The following is a 24,309-nucleotide window of genomic DNA, read 5'->3' as shown; positions in this document are numbered from 1 at the left end:
AGTTTTTCTTACAAGTCTCAAGTACTTCTTTTCAGATTACATATTTACAAAAATACTGCTTTTTGTTTACTTCGTACTTTGGAGAAACCAGCAATTATTTTTTATGGTTATTTTGAGGTTTTGGTCTCCAGAACAAACAGCATCAAAAATACTGCTAACCACTGTAGTGCACTTTCATTTTTATCTGCAACTGAGTGTTTCTCGGAGTTTATTTGGCTTACGAGGATCTATCAGAAAAGAAAAGGTAGAATGATACCACTGGTGATGTTACATGGCAAGTATTTCAATGACCTTGAGCTGAAATGCTTTCAGAGTTCATGCTTGGCTTTGTTTTTCTCCAGTTTTGCTTCCCCAATCTAATTTTATCTCCAAAAGAGTTTGCCATGGCTGTTTGCCATGCTGGGAAGTGTTATACCATATGTTCATATTTCTTCCAGTGTTTTTGTCTGCACTTGAGGCTAGTCCAACTACTTGTACTTGTAGTACACAGACAAATTCCTTTGATCATTTTTCTGGTGTTCAGGATCTCAGGTGCTGTTGGTATGTGTCTGCTGACACCTATCTACGCTATGTAAATAATCTCAACTTGTTCTTGTTATTGCTGAACACGTACTTGTTATAGAAGGAAGTGTATGTCTACAATCTGGCATGAAAGTCATCTCACAGAGGTTAGAGCAGCAGTTATTGGGCTTGTGGCTAGCTTTTAATCTTGTTAATGATAATTACTTTTTTTCTTTGTACACTCTTCAAAGTTGATTCTGAAAGTTTGTTCTACAAAGTAATGCTGAAGCCTTGTCATGAGAAAAGAGGTGGTTTCCTTTTTTGAAATCAACTGTTCTGGGTAGCTAAAGGATTTTTCAACATTAACAAGGCATTTAAAAAGGGAAGAATACACAGAATTATGGATTAAAAACAAATACAAGTAGGACATGTGCTGCGTTTGATGGTGCTTCAAAAAATTGCACAGCATGGGTAGTGCAGATTACCAAATGAAAAGTGCTTTTTATTTTAATTGTATTTTGGGGAGTTATTTCTGATTTATAACCATTAAAGGACAGAGAAAGACAGAGTTGGTCCCCTCTGCTTTTCATGCATGATGTAATTTAAAGTACTTCAATGATTTTATTTGATTTAGTGAATGCAGTCAAACCTGTTGTCATAGGAGAGATTGGAGGATAACGGGAACTTCTGTTTCAGGGCAAAGGCCGCCCTCTGAGCCTTTTGGCCCTGGTCAGTTCTGATAACATCCACGCAACCATTTGCAGACACTAGCACGAGTTCCCACTGCCTTGCTCAAAGTCAACCAGGAGCTCAGCAGCTGCATTGGTCCAGATGACTCAGAAGGACTTGTGTTTGCCTGCAAAAAGTCATGCAGAAACTGAGCTTTATACCAAATGTGGTCTGCCCTTTTTCTTCCAAGCTCATCTGCCACTGCCTGCAGTTGCCCGGCTATCTCTTCCACTCATGGTGGGATTGGATACCAGCACATCCTCACTGTTAGCACCCCTTTCTTTTACAAGCTTCACTCCTGTAGTATTTGAACACCTCATAGTATTTTAAAAGATACTACAGCAAAAATTGGAGCTGTTCTCATTCCTCAGAACCACAACTCTGGTTTTGCAAGGCTTAGATTTTGAAAGTAAAATCTTCCACTTCACTTCCTGCTAAACGGCACCATGGTGCTGCTCATGGGGTGCGTGGGGTGAAGTGCAAACCTTCCCTGTGCTGGCCGTTGCCATGGTCAGCAGTGCTCTTTGGCAAACACCACATAGACACAAGCTAATGCCTCGCTGGGTGGCCCCCGTGGGCTCATGAACACATACGGTCCGCTTTATGGGAGATGAATGAGCTGGTCCTAATTGAATTTATACGTGGTGCGTCATGCAGCAGGTCTCCTTCCCCCCTCCTCCCTCCCTCCAGAAATGAAGTGTGTTCAGACCATCTGAAAAATGGTGTGTAAGAAATACTCTTCTGTTAAAAGAACTTTAGAAAGTAACTTTGATATATATTAATTACCAATTTCATTTAATAGCATATTGAACATTATAGCATTTATAAACAAAAGACAATCATAAAGCATTATTCTGACTGTTAATTAGCTCTATTTATTCTACAGATTAGTTTTTAAATATGCCCTCTAGATGCCACTTGATAGTAATTAATAGAGTTATGTTATTATCTCTATAGAAAAGCATTTTTAATTAAATCTAAAGGAATTTAAATTAGCATGAGTTTTTAGAGAAATTAAACTCTGGTCAGATGCTTAATTTAGCCTTATAAGACAACATCTGATGACATGCCAGTGTCAGTTCTCCCAAGGGCCTTGACATCTTTTTTGGAGATTATTTTTTTAAGTTCGTTTTCAGGGAAACTTGCCAGTATACTCTGGTGTTTAATATTTATGATGGATTTAACCAATTTTTTTTAAAGGCTAAATATTGTTGGGAATCCACATTCATTGCAGTGAGCTGAGATAAAAACACAAAAGACGCATTCCTGCAGCTTACAGGCTTTTGCAGTCCCTGGCTTTGAGTGGTGGAAGAAGGCTTGCGTGGGAGGTAGGATTGCATGGGCTGGATGCTGTCCCATTACAAACCAACCACGCTTTTTAACTATTCTTAAGATTACCATTTTGCTTTGCAATAAGCATAGGATTAATCATCAAACTGCAAGGTCCCTTTTCTGTAATAGAAAACACAAGGGTTGCTCCCAAATTGCTCCCACTCTGGGTCACTGGAAAATGTGCCTGTCGCTTAGACTGGGCTGCATCCAGAGAAGCGTGGCCAGCAGGCTGAGGGAGGGGATTCTCCCCTTCTACTCTGCTCTTGTGAGACCCCCCCTGCAGTGCTGTGTCCAGCTCTGGGGGCACCAGCATCAGAAGGACACGGACCTGCCAGAGCGGGTCCAGAGGAGACCACGAAGATGATCAGGGGCTGGAGCACCTCCCCTGTGAGGGCAGGCTGAGAGAGTTGGGGGTGTTCAGCCTGGAGAAGAGAAGGCTCTGGGGAGACCTTAGAGCGGCCTCTCAGGACTTAAAGGGGCTACAGGAAAGGGGGGGGGGGGGGGGGGGGGGGGGGGCGCCGGACACTCTTTATCAGGGAGTGTAGGGGTAGGATGAGGGGTAATGGTTTTAAACTGAAAAAAGGTAGATTGAGATTAGATATAAGGAAGAAATTCTTCCCTGTGAGGGTGGTGAGGCACCAGAACAGGTTGCCCAGAGAAGCTGTGGCTGCCCCCTGCCTGGAATTGTTCAAGGCCAGGTTGGATGGGGCTGTGAGCAACCTGGTCTAGTGGAAGGTGTCCCTGCCCATGGCAGGGGGGTTGGAACTGGATGATATTTAAGGTCTCTTTCAACCCAAACTGTTCCATGATTCTATGATTTATACTGCCATAGCATGAACTTTTCTTCTGATATAGCCTAATTATAAAAATTTGGCTAAAGTCTTTCCCTGTGGCCAACCCTAACTAAAATAGCTGTATTTACAGTGGGGTAGGCATCCTCTCATGTCTCAGTGTAAAGACAGCAGGAGCTTCTCTGCAGGAGATGTGTGACCCACCCACCAAGCATTGCCGTCCTCCCCAGCACCATGGCTGGCTAAAATGTACCTTTGATCTCACCCACGCCTTGCATGCCCTCCCTTCAAATAATTAGCCAGTAGCTCTATTTCTGCCTTGTAGCTTTTTTCCACTGTAACATTCCCTCTGGGTGATGAACTGTGTGGAGCATTCAAATGCTGGCCACAGGTTAGACTTTCAGAAACGTTAGTTTGGGAGTATTTTTTGTTGTAGTTTCTCTCCAGGTGCCTGGGAACGCATCTGAAGAGTCGGCTGTTGAAATGTTACTGCAAGTTTATTAATGAGCTTGGAATAATTAATTCCAAGGCACTTTTCTAGCATTTTATTTATGAGAGCTATATATTAAGGACTTTAGAAGGTTTAGTGGAAGAACACCACTGATAAAAGCAACATAGCCCAAGCTTATAGTCAGCGAGATCACTGCATGATTGTCTCATAGAAAGCTCTTCTAAATGAGAGGGTTTGGGTTGGGGTTTTCTGTTGTTGGGGGCAGAGAGGGTAACCTGCTCTATATTTGCAGAATACAAAGTGATGGGTTTTATTACCCGTGGAAGGGATAAAAAAGTATTTGCAGTGTTCTTCACTTTGGGCAAAAGGAGAACATGATTTAATATGAATGCGTTGAACTAATATGTCTGTGTAAGCTGGCCCAGCTGCCTCTAAATCTTCACATCTACAAACATTTTCAGGGAGCTTTGTATTAGCTTGATCTGGGAGGAAACCTTCAGAACTGTGGCTGCAATGCCAACCTGGTTAAAGGACTCTGACCACATTTCCTCAATTTTAGTAGCTTCTTGGCATGTCCTTTCTAGCTTGTGTTTGCTGCAATATTTACAGCAGAGTAAGTTTAATGAGTGCACAAGTAGTTATATTTCATTAAAATAATCCACAAAGCTATTTGACTGGTACCAGCCATTTCAGAGGGTAGTGTAAGCTAGAAATTTAACAACTCCCAGGAATTACCACCCATTTTTGCTGCATGCACCCTTCTTCAGAAGCGATTATTCATGGGTCAGGACATGCACAGTTGCCCTTTACAGCAGCCATTATGATTTCAAAATGGCCTTTTGCTGATTTGTTTGTGGCAGAGGGAACAACTTTTGTAGCCAGCTGTTGAAATCAAGCCTGATCCAGAGAGGAAATGGAGCTTTCTGGCCTCACCATTGAGTCTGCTGCAACTTTATGCCTGAGGATAAATGCCAGGCTTGAATATTTGTATTGTGGATTTTGTATGTTTTCCTGAAAAATGAGTCCTTACTACAGGTCTGTAAGTAGCTTTTTCAAAGGAGAAATGTTGCTACAATACTCATTTCTTAGCAAACTGAAACATCTTCCTGCTATGATCCATGTCCTTTACAAAGGCAGCAGAGAGGAAGTAACCTCTAACTCAGAAATGCCTTGGTGCTGCCAAAGCATGGCCATGGTACCTTGCTGGGTACCTTGCTGGGCTTCTGGAAGCAAATGCTGTACCACCAGGCTGGGGTCAGAGGCCTTTCCCAGTTCACGCAGTTGCAAATTAGTTCCTGCTTGCTCAGGCTGCTTCAAAGGCACCTGGAGGCAGTAGCTGCTCCAGAGCTCCCTTCTGTGCTCTCAGCAAGAGAAAAGAGCGTGCCACAACCGCGCTGCTCACAAGGCTTGGACAGGCATTTGACCTTTTGCTGAAGATGTATGAACTTCTTTAGGAAGCAGCTATGAATATTCACTATGCTCTCCCTATAAGTAATTAAACAGTAAAAGTAATGCAGTCCCAGAGCAATTGCCAAGCTGTCTTGTAGTCATTGGTTCTGCAAAAAAGGGACAGAGAATAAAATGAGGGAAGTAGGGAAATACGCTCACTGTCATGGTTTAAACCTGTCTGGCAGCCAAACACCATGCATCCACTTACTCACCCTCCCCTGCTCCAAGGGATGGGGGAGAGAATTGGAGGGGTAAAGGTAAGGAGACTTGTAGGTTGAGATAAAAACAATTTAATAATTGAAATAAAATTAAAATAATAATGATCATAATAGTAATAATAGAAAATACAAATTAGTAATTAGCCCATTCCCAGCAAGAGATCCCAGAGGAGAGAAAATCCCAAAACCTCAATCCCAGAAGAGACAGAGTGAGCTTCCCAGCCAACCCCCATCTATACACTGAGCATGATGGTGTATGATATGGAATATTCCACTGGCCAATTTGGGTCCATTGTTCTGGCTGTGTTTCTTCCCAGCTTCTTGTGCACCTGCAGGACATGGGAAGTTGAAAAGTCCTTGAGTTCTTAGCAAGAACTAAAAACATCAGTAGATTATCAACATTCTTCTCATACCAAATCCTATATTGAATCCAAAACACAGCACTGTTCTAGCTACTAAGAAGAAAAATTAGCTCTTTCCCAGCCAAAACCAGTATACTGACAAATGATGATACCAGGTTTTAGCACTGGCACTAGCAAGACTGGAAACAGCCTCCACTGTCTGTAGCATTCAGTCATGACAATAGAGTTTCATCAAATTTCTTTGCACTCATTGCAAAGCTGTGGTGCTGGGGAAAAAAAAAACAAAAACAAAAACCAAAAAAACAAACATTTAGCAAAATTAAGGAGCAGCAGAAGAAAAAAGATATGTTTCCTATCAGTGATTAAAGCCACAAAAAAATTATTTTTTTGCTCTCAGTTAGGAATTGCCATATCAATGTAAATATCAAGTGTGAAGAAGTGATTTAAGCTGTAATCAGCAGTGACAAAGAATTAAAAAATATATAGAAAAAATGATTTGGTTGAATTAGGTGGGGTTTTTTTCCCCAGAGGCTGGGGTGGGATTTCTGGATGCTTTCTTCCAAATAGTTTTTTTTTTTCCCATTGTATAATGGAAGAAATTAAAATGACCAGATCTTGAACAAACATAGAATTCTTGAATGAATACTTCTGATTGCTTTGCTGCCTCGTGGGCAATAGGTGTACACACTGTTGTCCGTTCCTTTTAATGGCAAATTCAACTAACATTGCCCTCCTTTTTCAAAATCCACTCACCAGACTGTAAACTTGTCTTTTGTTGGAGAGAACAGCGTGTGCTGGGAGGGAGATGTACTGAGAAGTTTTCCTTGTGTTTGCTTTTACTTCAGAGTACATTCCAGGCAAAAAGGAGAGCATTTATGTAAAGTGTATAGGCTTCGAGTCCAGGCTGAAATGTGTGTTCAGATTGCGTTACCTTAATCCTGTTTTAAGGAAAAAGAAGAATCATCCACCATCAGATTAATATTGATTAAATGTCACAAGGATTATGAAAGAAACATACTGTACACTTACCAAACACTGAAATCAAGTTTAAAAGTGTGGCAGATTTATATTTTATTTCCTAAGTGTTTTCCCCAGCCTTCACAGCCTGATCTGTTTGAAGCTCACATAATATTCTCCTTGATAAATTTCCACTGTGTACTCCTACTTCAGGTGCTCTCCTGAGTTTCTTTGCAACTTTGCACAAGAATGCCAAGAAACGCTTCAAAGGAATTCAGTGACTTTGCTATTGTTGAGCTGCAGAAAAAGTGTTGAAGCACCCCAAAACTAGTCAAGAAGGAAATATCTAGAGGTCAGCATAAGTTATAGCAACCTTTCTTCGTATGTCTTTTCTGTTTGAATGCAAGCCTTTCTGTTCTTTTCTGTTATTCCCTTTATATTTCTCAGACATTCAACTGCTGAAGCTAGGCTGTTGAAGGTCAACATGTGTCTACAGACACACACATCACTAATGACCCACATGCTCATCTTAGAGCTTGCAGCTCATCTTGTTTGCAAGTGTTCTAGCTTAAAACCAGGCTATTTCTTGGGACTATGAGTCAGATAAATGCTGCTCCTCCACCCGGCAGAGCTAGCCATGCTGGAGTCACAAGTTGTTCCCATCAGGCCTAACTCAGGCAGAGCCCAGTGCCTAAAGGTTGACTCACTCCCTATGCGCATACAGTCCAAGGCCAACATCTAAAAGATTTTAAACAAATTATGTTACATTTTTATTATAAACACCCTTGTTGATGCCGCATGTGATTTTATTACATAGATTGCCCTTAAAAGAACAACTCCCCAACACTTTGCAATGAAGGTAGGCAGACAGACAGTCCTCTGCAAAGAACTATTTTTATCATATCCTAGAAAGAAACATGAATGAAGCTTTATGGCTTTTGTTCAGTGCACTGGCTTAACCTAGCCTCACTATTACTGTTAGGCCCTGAAATGGAGCTCTTATTGATTTCAGATTTGATGGGATTCAAGGGGAGCAACAGCAATTACTATGTTCATCCATTTAAAAACATAAATTAAGGGTGAATAAGGCTTTTAAAGCTAGGAATTAAAAGAAGCGGGCACAAATTATTTCTACCTATATTGTATTGAATTTACTTCCGGGACATCTGTTTGCACAGACACCTTTCTGAGACTGTCAAATATTACCCTGATGAGACCTACAGTGGAGACAACCTCGTCAGATGGGTGTTTCATGAACAAATTGCTGAATGTGTCTTGATCAATAATAGAGGGAATAGAGGTAGTTTATGGAGACCACCAACACACTATACATTGTTTCTTGACTTTACCTAGTAAAAATCATAGCAAATCCTTCTCCCCTCATTTGCACATTACCACATTAAGGCAGAGCACTAAAGAGAAGATACATTTAAGCCAACTTAATCATCAAGTTCATCACAGGGCTCTGAGACCCCAATTTCATTATAAAGCAGTGATATACAACACTAAACGTGTACTGTGGGTCTGGAATTGCTACTAAAAGAATACACAGAGTGGGAAAGAAATGTGTTGTCTAGAAAGAAAAGAAAAGGAAAGTGGGGAATAGTTAACCAGGTGCATCTGCACCTGAGCGGAAGCCTGATTTCTCTCCTTCAAGTTGTGTTCACCCCAAGTGCTGTTCTGCTGATTGCCACCTACCCTTGACAGCAGGAACATCAATCATTAGTCTAAAAATACCTCTCATCACATTGCATTTGAGATCTTCTTTGCTCCCTTCCAGCTGATAGCAGTAGAAGTCTGGAGCACGTTTTGTGCAGAGGGAGCGGTACGTGATCAGCATCCTGCCACAATGGCTGGAGCCCAGTTCTGGCCAGAAGGAGCAGGGGTGGCCCTTGCCTTTGCACTAGGGAAGGTGCCAGGACAGTGTCGTGTGGCTCAGATACTTTTGCAGCACACAGGGAAAGCAAGAGGCAGTTCGGGAAGCTGAACTGCTGATGTTCACTTTGCTCTGGTTGGATTTGTTGCTAGTTAAGATGCATGTTCCAGCTGAGATTTGGTCTATTCTTGGGGGATTTGTAACTCATCTCTCCCCTATGGAGTTGATGGCAGCCATGCCAGAGGCTTTGCCTTGGTCTTTTCTCACAAAGCTTGTGAGATTGGTCAACCAACTCCATGTTTGGATGAAGAGGGCTAATGCTTCAAAAGGCCCTCTTCAACAGCAGACTGGCAGACCAACATGCACATACATGATGCTTCTGCTTTGTTTCAGTGTAAAACTGGGATAAAACCCCTTATTTTATGCTATGTCTTGGATTCATGTTGTACAGCAAGATGACTGCCAAAAGCCCAGCCCGCTGGCTCTTTCTGTTATTTCCGTGTTGGAAACAGTGAGGGCAGATTGCTGTGCCAGGCACGTGCTCTGCATCAGGAAAGGACAGTGTCTTCCTGTGCAAGAGCTGAAGCTGCTCAGAAGATGCAGCAGACCAGTGGCACTGGAGACTCCTATGGCGGGTACAGAATGGGAAGAAGGAGGTGAGAGGAGGTCCAGAAGCTGGATGTTGCTCCAACAACTCACTTGCAGTGGTCCAAACCACAACCAGGCTTATCTCCCAGATATGGCAGTAGGCTTCTATGAAACTGCTAGTGCCAGAGAAAATACAAACTCTTATTTGGCATACCTGTTCTCATGCAGTCTTTCTTCTGAGTCTCAGATGAAAGAAGAGAAAGAAACAACAAAAAAAATCCCCAAACACTTACATTGAACCGTAAATGTTCCCTCGCCATAGGACTCTTGATTTTTGTTCTTGCATGAAGTGAACACATACAGGGGTCTTTGACATTTGTGCCCCCACACTTTATGCACTAGAAGGAAAAAAAAAAAACCAACACTCTTTGAGTGAATCTTTATGGTGATTCAAAACACTTTAGGTAGATCCTGTCATATGCTTTATAAGTTCCTGACTGATTGTATGGAATTAAGTTATTGGGCAGAGAACCAGCTAATGGAAACACATTGATGAAATCCTTTTTGAGGGACATTAAATGGAACTTAAAATAAAGCTGAAATGGCTTTATGGATTTTTCAGTCAAACTGTTTATGAACATTTATCGGTGGTAAATTACACAGTGTCAGAAGAGGGAATCAGTAGGTATGGCTTTTAATCGAAGTCGCTCTGATATAATACTCTGAGAAAGAATAATTTATTGCCTAGGGATGTACAGTATAGTATGTTTAAATACAAATTATACGATTGTTTTCTCATAACTGTCTTTGGCTGTTTGCAGGTAAGTTATCCTTAGCAGCAGCAGTCTCATAAGACGAAAAAAAATATTTTCAGTACTTTGCAATGAAATAGAAATTTTACATTATCCATTTTTCATGGTAGATATCAAATGTTTTAATAACAGATAATTCAGGAAGCAGAAGCTGTGTTGTACAATAATATTTTTTTTTTATATTTGCTTTATACTCAGTAAAGGGAGAAGGGGGATATAGTAGCTTTGATTGAGAAGGAAGATTGTAGCAGCTAAGTCTTGAACTGTTGGAGCTGTGCCTTAATATCGTTTGCCAAAACCCATCATTCCTCAGGTAGAGGACAGTGGAAATAAGACTAGAGGCGTGCAAGAATAAAAGGCACTTTCTGGTCCTGCAAATCTTATCCCCTGGTTTTGAGACGCCACGTCTTATAGTCATGAATTTGTCAAATCTGTTAGATTGTCCATCCCATCTAACTGAAAAGCTGCTCCCATTTTTGCTCCTCTTTTGGCTAGAAAATGCTTACTTTTCTTCCCAAGTATATTTGGGACCAGTTTACTGCCACTTACTCTCATGACGACATTGGCCTAGAGCCAGTAGTTCTTTTTCCTTCATGTTATTTATCCTCCTAATGTATTTATACACGACATTCATATCCTTCCTTAGCCATCATGCTGCTAAGCTAAAAAGCCAAGTCCTTCCAGTCTTCTTTTGTAGGATAGACTTTTTCTGTTCATGCAGTCATGACAGTATACTTTCCTCACTGGGGATGAGCTGGGGGCTACATAATAGTTCAGGGATTCACTGATGATCCTTAAAATAATGTGATTATTTTCATGTTCCAGTTAGACTTGCCTCTTGCCTTTCAGTTTAATGTCATGTTTGCCTTCCCTTCGGCCCTGTCCTGCTGCCATGAATCATGAGTAGCAATCAGTCTTTATCCAGGGATGTTCTCATCCTGGAAGCATCCAACCTGGAGAAGAAATTTTTACTACTTTCTAAGCACATGACCTTGGACTTCATATTTTTAAATTTCAGCCTCTCTCTCTCCTTCCACTTCCTGAGGACAAACATTTGTTTCTCCATGACATCCCAGTTCTCCTCTGCAGAGCCAGAATAGCCCAGTTCAGTGTCAACATCACACTTCCCTGAAACTTTCCTCCATTTTTTTCCAAAGCCTTTAGTAAAACCACTAAATGATGTCACTTCCTCTAGCCTAATGCCTTCACTTTCAACACCATCCAACACTGATACTATCACAGCCTGTCTAGGGACTTCCATAGTGACCAAGAGCCAGACTTTGACACAAATGTCCAGTTTAATTGAATATGTCCAAGGCAGTTGTTTCCATCAGGAGGCACTGCAGGAGCCACCAATCCCCCAGGCAGAGACCAAGACTCTTCAGCATAGAAGAGAGAAGGCTGGTGGGAGTGGGCACATTTGAGGTCCATAAAATTTCCAGTAGCACAAAAAGAAAAGGGTGGTCATTTACTGTTTTTCATAGTCCAAGGCAGAACAAGAATCCAGTGAAATCATCAGGCAGCAGGTTGAAACCAAAGGAAGAACTTCTCCAGAGTATTTAACTCATCTGTGAGCCCCCTGCTACAGAAATGTTGACACTTAAAATGATAATTAGATGAGGTGATGAAAGCTTATCAGCGTCTCTCCAGTTGCTGGGTTACACAGCCAGCTCAAGGAATCCCTCAGCTACTGACAGCCAGAGTCAAGGGAGGTATGTCCCAGTCTGGGTCCCTCAGCATCCCCTCGTGGCTGATGTCCTACTTGGTGACAGGGACAGGTGGCCCTTGGGGAGACCTTGTGTTCTTAGAATAAGAAATGATATTGTCAAGGCAGGAAGCCTCATCAAGGCAGGTAGTGTTCACTCCTAATTCATATCAAAGGAGAGAAACAGAAGGATTTGGAGATCTCATTCCTGTTCCCAGTGTATAAGGGACTCTTCCATGGATCTGAGAATAAAGGTGACAGGAAAAGAGAGTTTAAGAACTGTGTGTAGGGAAAGGAAAATGAGATGGAGAAAAGGAATAGCAGACTTTTTTTTTTTTTTTTTTTTTTTTCAGCCTTCCTGAAATGACTGCATTGGAGTCTTCACTGGCTTTGTTTCCAAAGTTGCTTCCTGTATTTAAATTAAATAATGAAAGCCTGGAAAACCCCAAGTCATTATAAATACGTTAAACTTTCTCCTTATTCTGCAGGCATTTTTGGTTACGTGCAGATCGTTATTTTGGGCTTTGCTTAACCGAAGTAGCTGACTTAAAGTGTGTAAAAACGAATTAAAATTACCAGCATAAGGTCACTATTTAAGCAATGGAGGTGGAAAAGGTGCAAGAATATCTATATGCACCTCTTCAGCTGCACTTCCTCATCTTCCTCCTGTCAAAAAATCACGGGTTTATTATGCAGATATGTGCAGGCTGCATCTTTTGCTAAGTTTCATTGCAAAGCTAATAGCCAAGGCAATTGTGTGGATAAGCAGAGACTTAAATCATTTGGAAACTGTTGAGAGAGGACAGATCTGATAATAATAACCTTCATGGCTGGCAAGTTACAACTGCTTTTGACAGCTTGTAACGATGAAGGCTTATAGTAAAGTTAAGAGCTAAATATCTGTATTGTGCCATAGGATCAATTTCAATTCCCAAGTATAAAGCTTCAAACTTTAGACTGCTTTTATCATCTTTGAGATTACTTTGTTTATCTCTAGGTCTAAAAGGAGTTGGGATTTTTTTAGAAATGTTAGAGTGCTTATTTTCATTCTGTGTTTTGTTCTTTAACATGGTGGGACAGCTTAGTTAATTTGTTTCAGTGCAAAAAACGTGTAATCTTATTGAAGCCACAGGTGTTTCTCACTTATAACAGAAGTTACAGAAGGATGTTGTATTAATATGTTTTGCATCATCTCAGAACATTTTTTATTCTATAGTGGTGGCTTCCAGACTACACATAGGTAACAATTATAAAAGCATGTGTTAGGAGAGATCTCAAACAGTATATGTAAAAGGTCTCATCAGGATCTGTAGTTTGCACCAATAGCTTTATCAAAGAAAAAAAAGGAAATAAAAAAATCCCACTGGTGCTGTTTGCATGCTGACACTGAAATTGCTGTGATGACTACAGATAATGAATGACTAATTGTTCACAATGTGTCTGAACACAAGAATACAGGTCTAAATTTAAGAATACAGGTTATACTTGCTCACTGGGTAGGCAGCTATATATTAGAGAACATGAACGTTAATTTCTAGTGCACTGCTGTGTATAAAACATTACCATTCTTATCTGTGTTCTAATTGGAAGTTTCAATGGGAGTGAGGAAATGATGTTCTACGGCATAAAGCGCCAGTGACAGCACTTGGGGACTCCTGTGTCCCAAGAGTATTTTAAAAGTGAAATGGGTTCAGAAAAGAGCAATGAGAAGTCCAGAAAATCTGCTTCACAGTGAATGATTCAGAAAGCCATAACTTTTCAGAGAATCAGAAGGTTGGTGTTGTTGGGTCACCGTCAGTAACTATCTGCAGAAAGTGGAGAGTCTGATCATGCAGGGTTGATTGGCTGGCACCTGAGGACACAAGATTTAGTGGCTGAAAGCTGAAGTGAGACCAATTCATATTAGATGCATATTTTTAAATTAGAACAATTAGTGGAAAAGCTTACCAGAGGATGGCATGGGCTGCCTTTGGTTTAAAACAATGGTATGGGGAGAGCGCATCTTCCTAGAGGCACAGCATGGCTCGGTCACAAAATACAGACCCAGTGTAGGGATGGCTGGGTGAAGTGGCCCAACCTGGGCTATGCAGGTGGCCACGGAAGAGGATTGCAATGGCCTGAAACTTAGGAAAGTTGTTCATATTGCCTAGCAGTTTACAGCTTGCAATCTAAAAAGTCAGCAAATGGGGATAGTGTTGCCTTCCTCACCATCTCTAAGAGAAGGGGGAAATGAGCAGAAGTTAAATGACTTCTGGGTCACATATCAAACCAGTGGTCGGGCTGGAACTAGAGCAGAGTTTGCTGCCTGCTTGTCTGCATTTCATCAGGTGGACACCTCCCTACTTTTCCCCAGACAGGAGCACAGCCTGACTGGAGAGGCATTTGCTGTGATTGAGACAAAATTTGGTTTTCTCCTTTGAGTATCTCTCAGAGCCCAGCAAAAGCAATAATGCCATGACATGCATCCAAGTTCATTAATGAGGAACATAGCTGGATTAGATGCCTGGTTACCAATGGGGTATCTTTTCCAAGCTCCCTCCATCAGCTGGGTTGGCAAACACTTCCCACAGTCGGGGTGCAAGCAGCTGCCTTTACAGCCAGAAGTGCAGTTTACAGGCAAATCCCAGCTGTAATCAAAGCAACCAATTTCAGATGATCAAGATCTGGCTTTTCCTGGGGACAGAAGGGATGTGTGCAATAGAGAAATGGGGTCAGGCAATGGGTTAAATTGCACCTAGGTATGATTTGACAATCACTCCCCTGATAACAGCTTATGATGTTTACAATTTGTCTTCTGTTTTGTTTTGTGATTTCAGGAGCAGAAGGCACAGTGTTCCCTAAATCTATAGAAACTCCCAATGTCAGGGCAGACCCCTTCAAGGAACTAAGGTAAACGTTGGAATATGGTTTAACGGTAACTCAGTGGCACCTTGTTGGAGTTGTGCATACTGCTGGGCATCTTTTCTGCTTTTGCATAAGAGCTTGGGGATTCACTTTGAAAGGCATGACCGAGAGGATGCCATGGAAGAAAAGGGACCTGCCATGTTTACATGTAATATGAGCAAGCTAAAGGCAATCACGGGTCATGAGAGTATCGTTTCTCCTCTGTAACATGCTCTGCGTACCCTGGGCCCAGCATTTGAAAAAAAATAGAGAAATCTTTTCCTGGTTGTGCAGAGAGGTACTGGAGTCTATGCTGAATTACAGGGAGTAGCAGCAGGCAAAAGGATAATGCTCTCCAGCATTATCTGTCTTGCAGAAATGCAAACCCTCCCTGACCTACACAGGGTCTAGCTGTGCATGCATGTAACTGCTGACACTCGCAGAGATGCTGCTTGCTGACAGCAATATATGAGGAGGGAATAAACAGCACAGCTCCTGGGAACCAGCTTTGCCCTCAAGCTAATGCTGGGCATTTTTTTTAAAAAAAAAAAAAAAAAAAGGTATAGCACTACAGCTTCGTTTGGATGACTAGTGTCTGAAAAGAGACTAATCATATGGCCTAATGATCTGAATCTCCTGATATCTTCTGACCAAGAGGGCTGTAGGACTTTGCCATCAATGCTCTAATTATCCTTTGTTAGAAAAAGAGAGAGAGGGAAAAGGTAAAAAAAATTTCCAGAAGGACACCTTGTCCTTAGTTCTTGGGTTACAAACTCTCCTTTCCTGGAAGCTGCTGGAGATGAAGCAATCTTCAGACAGCTGAAGTTGTGCATGAGCACTGCAGATTTACTGCAGATGCACCAAGATGGGAGAGGACTTCTCATTAACTCTCTCTCTGCTCTGATACCGGGGATAGTTATGGCCCAGCTAGATCACCATGGAAGATGAATAATATCCTGGCTGCCTTCCCTTGGGTCTACCTCTATCTTTCAGTTTCTCTCTAGAAACACTCTAATTGTTCCCATTTTGCACTGTGGGGATCATATGTCAGACAACAAGTGCAGTGGTGGTGTGATTCAGTTTGTTATGAAAGTTTGTTCTCTTTCTCCATGCAGTGACTTTAACCATACCTTGTGGGTTTCCCAATCTTGGTATACTTCCTTTAAAAAAAGAACAGGGTCTTTGCTCAGCCTGACATGCAGTTGCCAGGGCAGTTCCAGGGTTTGCTGTGGTGGAAGGAGCTCCAGGAGGGCAGGGTGCCATGGTGCAGAGCACACATACCCTCCGTTTCTCTAGGCGGAGCAAGCAAATGAGCAGTCAGAGGGTGGATGGACTTGTACGTGAGGTTCAGGTGACAAAGGCTTTCTGGCACAGCTCATGTTTAGTGACATTTTCAGAAAAAAAAAAAAATTCAAGATCATGGTTAAAATATCCAACAGCATCTAAATAACTTACAAAACCAGGTCCAATTTTCAGTAGTGCAAAAGAGATGCAAGGTTTAGGTCCAAGTTTATGGTTACCTAGGACTTTTCTAAACATGGGAGGGGAATTTAATCCAAGTAAGTGTAGGGTGTCATATTAGAGGGGACAAATGTGAATTAAAATGGCCTTAATCTGATTGAGTATGCTTCTGTTCCAAAGAGAATTAAGCTAAATGAAATTGAAATGAATTATTGGCAGCATCCATGCAAGGGGTTGATTCAGTATATTTGATCTGCTTTAAATTCATGTTGTTATTTCACTTGTTTTATGTAGAGAGCTGTAGATAACTGACTTCCTTTGAAATTAGTGGACTGGGTGAAGAAAAAGCCTGTAAAAATCTGGTGTGTTTTGGTTTGGTTTTTTTTTTTTTTTTTTAAAGGGAAAATCATTAAATAGGATTTACTTGGAAAACAATGTCCCACAGGGTCCTAAAACATTTTGTGTGCTTCTGAAAATCTTATCTTGGCAAAAATAAATGTTTTTTCCACCACCCTGAGAAGAAAAGAGCCAATGGTAGCACTGTGTAGAGAAAGCAAGGTTTCCCAAGAGCAAATGCTCTGTTCCTTCCCAAACCAAGAACCATCCATCTCTCTCTCTACATGTTGGAGCCCTGGCTGCTTCTTAGGTAAAATGGTGCCTTTTGGGTGCAGTACAGAGTTAATAGAGAAAATAATCTTACTCTTGGGGGACATTTTTTAGTACTTTCTTATTTTGATAGCAAAGTATGTGCATAAGGTGTCCTTTTGGCCTATTTAAAAAGATGCTACAGTGAAATGGGACTGAATGAGATGGCAGCCTATGGGTCCCGAGCTGTCATTCATTGCTAGGAAAGCATCATTGTAAACATGCACTCAGTAGCTAGGTTGACTCTAAAAGACCTTTTTCTGTAATAAATAGTGCAAACTTTCTTTCCTCCTTAGGCTGAAGTTCTCAGAGTGGGAAAGTGCGCATTCAGCTATTGCAGGCTGTCACCAGGCACCACCAACCTCCATCACTCTTCCTAGACCAAACGGTTACGATTAGTTACATGATTTATCCATTTGCTCTTTTCAGTACCATACTGACTCCCACTTTTATGTTAGGAGACTTCAAAATAAGGTGACAGCGACTGTCACTATCAGAAAGAGAGGAGACCAACTGCTCCTGTCACCACTGGGAGTCAGACCATCTGTATGTCTTCTCTCCCTTCCTCCTCTCCTTAACAGACAGACTGATTTCCACTGCAAGATAGGCAGTACGCTATTGTGCCAATCATCTCTGTTTCTTTCCTTCCTTTCCTCCCATCTCCCAAAGGCCTTCAGTCATGCCGATGTGTCACGAAGACTGACACGCTCCAAGCAACAGCACACACGTTCTCAACAGAATTTCTGTCCCTGTTTAGCTGACATATGGTATTTAATTCATACAGCCTAATTCATTTATTAGTAACTGGCTGCTCTACAAGGTGGTCACCGTCCTGGAGAACAGGCAAGGTGTGGTCCTCTTTTCTGAGTGCCCTTTTTAAAACATTTTTGTCTGCAATGGTTTAGATGGAGAAAATTCAGGTGGCAACATGTGCATAGCTTTTTCCTTACATGCTAAGCCCATCACAAGGCTGCAAGAATTGGTTAGGTGTTTGTTTGAGCCAGGTCTGGACTTTGCTGCTGAATCTTCTCAGGAGGTGCTCTCCAGTGCTGAAGACTCATGTGTCTGTCAGTATCAGTATCAGTTGTAGTAAGAATGCCAGCGCTCATAAATGTCTTCTTTAGTGCAGGGTGTCATTAACAGTTCATGCTTCCTATTTGAAATCTAGAAAATCCTTTAATAATGACCTAAGAACTAGAGATGGTTGAAAAATTATTTGATATATCTCTGTGAACATTTCCATGTTTTTACTTATTTAAAGTAATTTTAGACTCTTGGAAGTTTTGGTAGTTATTCATTGGGTTCTATACTGGTCAAAATCAGTAAAAAGGAAAGCAAACAAATTCAAATTATTTTCAGATTCTTGGAATGTTTAACATTGTCATTCAGTATCATCCCAAAATAGTTTAGGGGGAGAGCTTGGGAGATTTTTTTGGACACTGAAATATTTGTACTCCTCTGCACTGTCTCTTTTTAATGCAGGTTGGTGCCTTTGACATATGGTAATGTGATTGCCTATGTATGAAAGTTGAATTCAAGATGACCTTTTCTCACTGGATTATTTTAGTAGCACCCAAGTAACTTGTCAAGAGCCGTCTTGAGAGTCTCTCCTTGACGCTGGCAGGAATCACCTGCCTTTCTCTATTTATCTTCCTCCAAAAGGCAAATATATGCCAAGGAGGCTAACAGAAGTTGTCCAACAAACACGAGGTCAGCACTCTTCCAAGGTGAAGGATAAAGGCTTGACTAGCCAATGAGTAAGGAAGAAGGGAAATAATTTGTGTGGAGGGGATTAGAATGTGGGTGCTCCAATATAAGAAAAAATATCAGGAGGATCTTGTTAAACCACTAAGTGCTGGAAGCTGGGAGGGTGTATGCCAGATGGGTGCTGTGTTATAGCATCCATCCTGGTCTGGGGGCTCAGAGCCCTCTGAGTAAGTACCTCCCCAATGTCCAGGTCATGCTGGGCAAGGGCACCCAGAGCATGAAAACCTGGTTTAGGACATTTCTGTTCCAAGAGTTAAATAAAAAGAAATCAGACAGCATGAAATTCACTCCATGAGGGGCAAGCGCACACCTGGATTTCATCCACAATTATTGTAGGTTAAAAATGCGGTAAACCGCTCATCCAAGGCCAGGAAACCAAGGGATGACTGTTTTTCCTGTAATGCACAAATATAGTTAAGGGAGAATTAATCCCTTGGGCTTGAAGTGGTAATTTTTGACCAAAGTTAATTATGAAGCACTGAAAGTATCAAATGGCAGAAGAAATGTACCTGCAGCTTGATTTTATTAGTGCAATTCTACCTTACCATGTACAGTACTGAACTATCCAAATAGTCCAAGTGAGACCTATTGTAACAAAAAGCAATTTAAATACAGTGCTCAGCTAATGTAACAATACTCATTTTGCAAAACAATAATTCTTATCATATTAAGGTTTCTCTCAGCTGTTTCACAAGGCAGCAGAGACATTTGCAATACGTATGAACACAAATAATGTTTCTGTCTGAAATCCATTACATTAATAAAGATTAAGAGAACAAAAATTAGAGGAAATGCAAAAAAATGAATTATATTAAAGAGGAAGTAATTGGTGAGAAATGGAAGTCATTTATAAAGACTAGTGTGTGATACTGAAGCACTGTTTAGTTTGCAGCAAACACTTGGGAATTCCTGTGAGGTGTCAGCAAGGGAAAAATAACCAATGTAGCTTTGTATCTAGCTGGTGTTATTTTCCAATTGATTTACCAGAAAGGATGCAATTCTTTTCTCTGTTACACCAGAGTAATCCAAATAATTTTGGTAGTCCTACCAGCTTAAGAGACAATAGACTTTTGCCTTGGGATGAGCTTTACTTTCCACATTGTAACAAATATAACTATTTTCATATGACACAGATGGGTTGGATTTATATGACTGTCAACACATACCTATTAGCATACAACTAAAATGAGAGAACAGGTTCCTGGTTTCTAAACTTCAAGCTAATTTAAGGGGACTTTTATGAGTTTCTTTTGAATAGCAGAGGTCCTCACCACTTTCCATTTTCTAATCTAGGAGACTACATCTGATCTGACAATTTTCCAGGGATGGCTAAGGCTTCCTGAAATACTTGCTGTTGGATGAAACTTTCTCAGAGCAGAATTCACACTGATTTCACAGCTATAGCCACTTTGCTTTAGACTTTCCTCCTGTCAACATCCCTTCAAAGCTGCTGTCTGTTCATCTATTATAGAAGACAAGCCACAGCCCTCCCAAGTCAAAGGCAGTCTTCCCATAGGCTTCTTGTGGGCAGTGTATTAAGATCTATTTATGCCACTGGATATAAGGCTTGGAGTTAAGGAGGCAGTTGCTTGCTGGGGCTTTCCATCTGTTAAAGTATTTCTATTGCAAAAAGGGAGACAGGGAGGTTGCTGTTTTCTTTCCTTACCCCAGCAAATCTTCTCTTAATGGCCTTCATCTCTTTCACATCCAGCACCATAAAGAGGGGATTTAGCTCTTGGTGTCCTTTCCTTCCCTGTTTTTAGCAGGTGAAGCCTAGATTTGGATGAGATGTTCAGGAGGCACACACACCTGGGAAGCAGCAGAGGCATTGACAGAGGTTTGCTGATTTATCCCGGCTGGATAAATCATGGCCCTGCCCTGTTCACAGTGCTGCTAATAGCATCAGTCCATGGACAGGCAGATCCGCTTCAAAGAGGGCTAATGGATGGTGAAAGCAGGCTTGGCAGGAAGGGGAGCCTGTCACAAAGCTGTTTTGAACACAGTATATTGCTGAAGTAAAAAATTAGATAGGCTCAAGCTAGGGAAAATAGACAAAGCAGTTGGAATTGGTGGTTGAGCAGCCTGCAGCAGGGTGTGTGGCTCTTCCCAGACGCACTCATGCACCCTGCGCTGCACTAACGTGTGGGTGCAAGAGCAGGAATATTCCACCAGAGCTGTGTGGCCCTTCAAGTGAAAACAGGACTGAGAACAGGGTAATAAAGGGCAGATTTCTAAAGGAAATTGCTGCCAAATGGCATAGCTTATGGCATAGAGAGCAGTGGAAATATCCTTCCCATTTGGTGGTTGATGGGAGGATACACAAGACTCCTCTTCTTCTGTGTATAATTAAGCAGTATAATTGCAACCGGAGCAATGGCTCCAGACAGAGACCCATTTAACTTTTCCTGGGCCCTGAATAAAATACAACAGCCTGGTTCATTAATCTCTCTCTGCATTTATTCTGTAGGGGTTTCCTAATGCAAACAAAGCCTTTTTCTGGGAGATATTAATCGTCAGTCCTGACTGTTATCTCACATTGAATATCTTTCTTGTACACACGATCTGTATCCTGCCTAGGTGCGTTGCGCCCAGGATTGTCATTAGCTTTCAACGGCAGAATGTCACTGCTGTCGAGTGCTCCATAATCAGAGCATTCGTCTAACCTTCGAGTGCTGTTCACAAAGGTGTGTGAGCCAGAAATCCTCTGGGACTTGAGAGAAACCCTATCGGTGTGACCAGTTTGTACAGTTAGACACGTATGTATATCCATTTGAATAATAAAAATGTGAGCTTTTTTTGCTTTTTTTAACTCTCTGTGCAGCACACCGCTAACCTTGAGTAGAAAATAGATGCTAATAAATGCGAGGTCTTAAAAATGTGAATTATAGCCATTTCACACTCCATGGCAGACTCTCACTGGTGAAATGGCTTAATACTTAATTACAATGCTTGTCCTTCCCTCAAGTGCAGATGACATTCCTCAGATAGATTTTGCAATGACATCTGTGGAAATAAGTTGTGAAACTAATTAGTTATTCATATAATACAGAATATTGACTGTGCACTGATTAAAAGGATATGGCGACACATCTAACATGATGTATCTGTCTAGTAGGTTAGTCTGCTCCCTGAAGTGATATATTTTGGAAGGTCTTACAGAAAATTATGAAAATACCCTTTAGCCTCTAGAATGCAGACGTTTATAGAAAATGTTGCCTTTCATTTACGTTTTGATAATGACTAAGGAGGGCTACCATGTTCTGAAGTGACATACCTTACTGCTTGTGCCCTGGGGGGAGTACCTGGTCTGCAGGCTCTAAGGACCATTTTTGGGCTGTCAACTGTAACAGGATCGGCAGGTTATTGAGTAACTGCAGCCGTAAGTGTCTTAAAACCAATTGTTGGACAACTACCCAGAGAGAAGGGCAGACAAGCCAGCGTTTGTTTCGGTGCATGTTGGGCAATGTGTTTGCCTTGCAGCAGAGTCTGCCTGGTGCTGCTGTTACATAGGGTAGTTGGGAGATGCTTCACCAAGAATCTCCTGTGCTGGTCTGGGATGCAGCAATTGTAATGCTCTGTGAGAGGCTCAGAGACTATTGTTTTATTATAACATCTGTACTTGAGATAGAGCTATTTGTATCAAGGATATTGAGCATGAAATACAGAAGTAAATAGAAAGGTGGCAAGGAAAGCACCTTACCCACCTGTCACTGTGATACCAATCCTTTGCAAATATTGTGATATTTAGGATGTAACCATGTTTAAAATGACTGAATAGCTCAGAAGAGGAGATTTTCCTTTGAACACTGTTCTTATCTTAAAGAAATGAGAGGAATGTAATCCACTGAGCACTATGTTTGCTTTTGGGTAGAAAAATACGTGGTTTTCTTTAATATTTCTCTCTATCCCTTCATAATTCTCACCATCTGTGTATCTCGCATTTCTAAATCCCGAAGTGAAGAGCAAAGCAGGCAAAATAAAAATCTTTGCCTTACTCAGCACTCAGTACCTGCTTTTAAGGAAGGGCTGTCTCCCTGCTGAGGCTTCGCATGAGAGCAAACAGAGGTCCCTGCGCCCACAGCCATGCAGAGCCCAGCACGGGAACTGCAACTGGGGGTTCGGCTGCTGAGGAGTAGTAGTTACAAACCAGCTTCCTTAAAACCAAGAATTTAACACAGACTTCTCATTTATCTGATACAAAATAGGGAAGGACAGTTCAGATGCTTTCTTACCCAAGTGAGAAGTTCCTCAGGGTTTTTTTTTCTACTGCTGTCTGCTGATGCTGGAGGGTTTGACTGTATGAAGGCAATAATACTTATTATTTAGTGTGAGTGAGGTATAGAAGTCCAATGTGATTAAAAAGGACACTTTTACAAATAAACTAATTGTACTTTAGACTGTAGTCAGGAATCAATAGCTGTTGCATAAACCTATTAAAGAGAGGAGAAATATGTGTCCATAACTATAACGGGATCCTTTCTTTTGAAAGCAGTATTTTGTATATTTATTAAAAGAAATCATAAATATTCACTGTTCCTACAGTATCTTCATTTGGAATTTATGTTTTGTGTGGAATAGAGTTGTTTTCTCTAGGCCAAACAGGAGTAGCTATGTTGTTTCCTCATGACTTGAATTGATTTTATCTTTTTAATGTGCAGTGGCTGCTGCTGCTCTACTCCTCATGTATATTTTGCAGTATGGATTTATCCCGTGGGTTATTGTGGCACCTCTGGCTGTTTCAAATAGTAATAATTTCTGACCAAATAGCGTTGCTGATTTCTTACTGAAGGAATGTCACTCCCTGCTCTCGAATGGTGTTTGGACTCAGCTCTGCCTCTCTATGTGGAGGTAGCACATGGCTAAGGAGATTCCCTTTCTAAATATGACTCGGCAGTCAAACCTGTGTCCCTCTTTGGGGACCCCTTCTGCTTCCCTGGTCTCTACTTCATCTAGAATGGTAATAATGTATTATTAGTGTGTCGGCATTAGCTGTGTGCTGCTGTGTGCTTTCTGGGCTCAGCAGTGAGTTGGCTCAGCAGCGTTGGACTGGCGATGGTTGGTGACCCATCTTGCACATTATGCACACTCATGTCCCATGAAAGGAGGAAATGGAAATGCAGAAGCTACTTGTGCCGGCAGCACAGGCAGAAGCTGGCAGGTGGTTCCTCTTTCTCTTCTCCATCTTAGTAAAACTGAAAGCCTGTGGACTTTACCGCCTCATTTCCAGATTCTGCTGACACTTCTGAATCTGGCAGTCCCCTGCTCTGGTTCCTAGCTGAGTTGCCATTGGAGTGACTCACTGAAAAAAGCAGCATTTTTTTTTTGGTCAAACATGTGAAAGCACTGTATTAAAGGTGGAGCATTGCTAGTTTGAAAGGCAAAGTGGCAGCCACCATTTCATCCGTCAGCAGAGGTGGCTGCTAGAAATGCATACTTCAGTACATATATACGTCTTTGCTGGCAAGTAAAATAATGCCATGTTTCACTTCAGCTGCACAAGGACATTATATCCTTGGATAGAAGAATCCAAACATACAAGCTTGTGGTTCACATGGTATTGTTTGGTTTCAGGGCCATGCATTTGATGAGGAAGCAGAAATGGGATTGCAACCCAGTAATAGCCAAAAATCAGGTGAGAGGCTCCAAGAAAACCTGAAAAATGTGTTCAGAAATACAGCTTGGTTCTCCAGAGAGGAGGAGCAAGTCTCCCAGGGTGTGGGCAGTAGCTGCAGAAGGAGAGGAGTTTTCCCCTGGGTTAGGCTAACACGAATGGCTGTTGGGC

The 24,309-nt window shown here is 41.5% G+C and overlaps 1 protein-coding gene across 6 annotated transcripts in view; it reads left to right on the top strand.

Moving 5' to 3' along the window:
- SGCD (sarcoglycan delta) overlaps positions 1-24,309 on the top strand; it is a 399,661-nt gene that overhangs the window by 352,162 nt on the left and 23,190 nt on the right. For all 6 annotated transcript variants that reach the window (XM_074883679.1, XM_074883678.1, XM_074883682.1 and 3 more), the window contains one exon: positions 14,588-14,660. In XM_074883679.1, coding sequence (XP_074739780.1) covers positions 14,588-14,660 — 73 coding nt within the window. The remainder of the gene's footprint in view (positions 1-14,587; positions 14,661-24,309) is intronic.

This window comes from Strix uralensis, chromosome 14, assembly GCF_047716275.1.
Source record: "Strix uralensis isolate ZFMK-TIS-50842 chromosome 14, bStrUra1, whole genome shotgun sequence".
Classification (NCBI taxonomy): domain Eukaryota; kingdom Metazoa; phylum Chordata; class Aves; order Strigiformes; family Strigidae; genus Strix; species Strix uralensis.
This window is presented reverse-complemented; position numbering and strand designations above follow the sequence as displayed.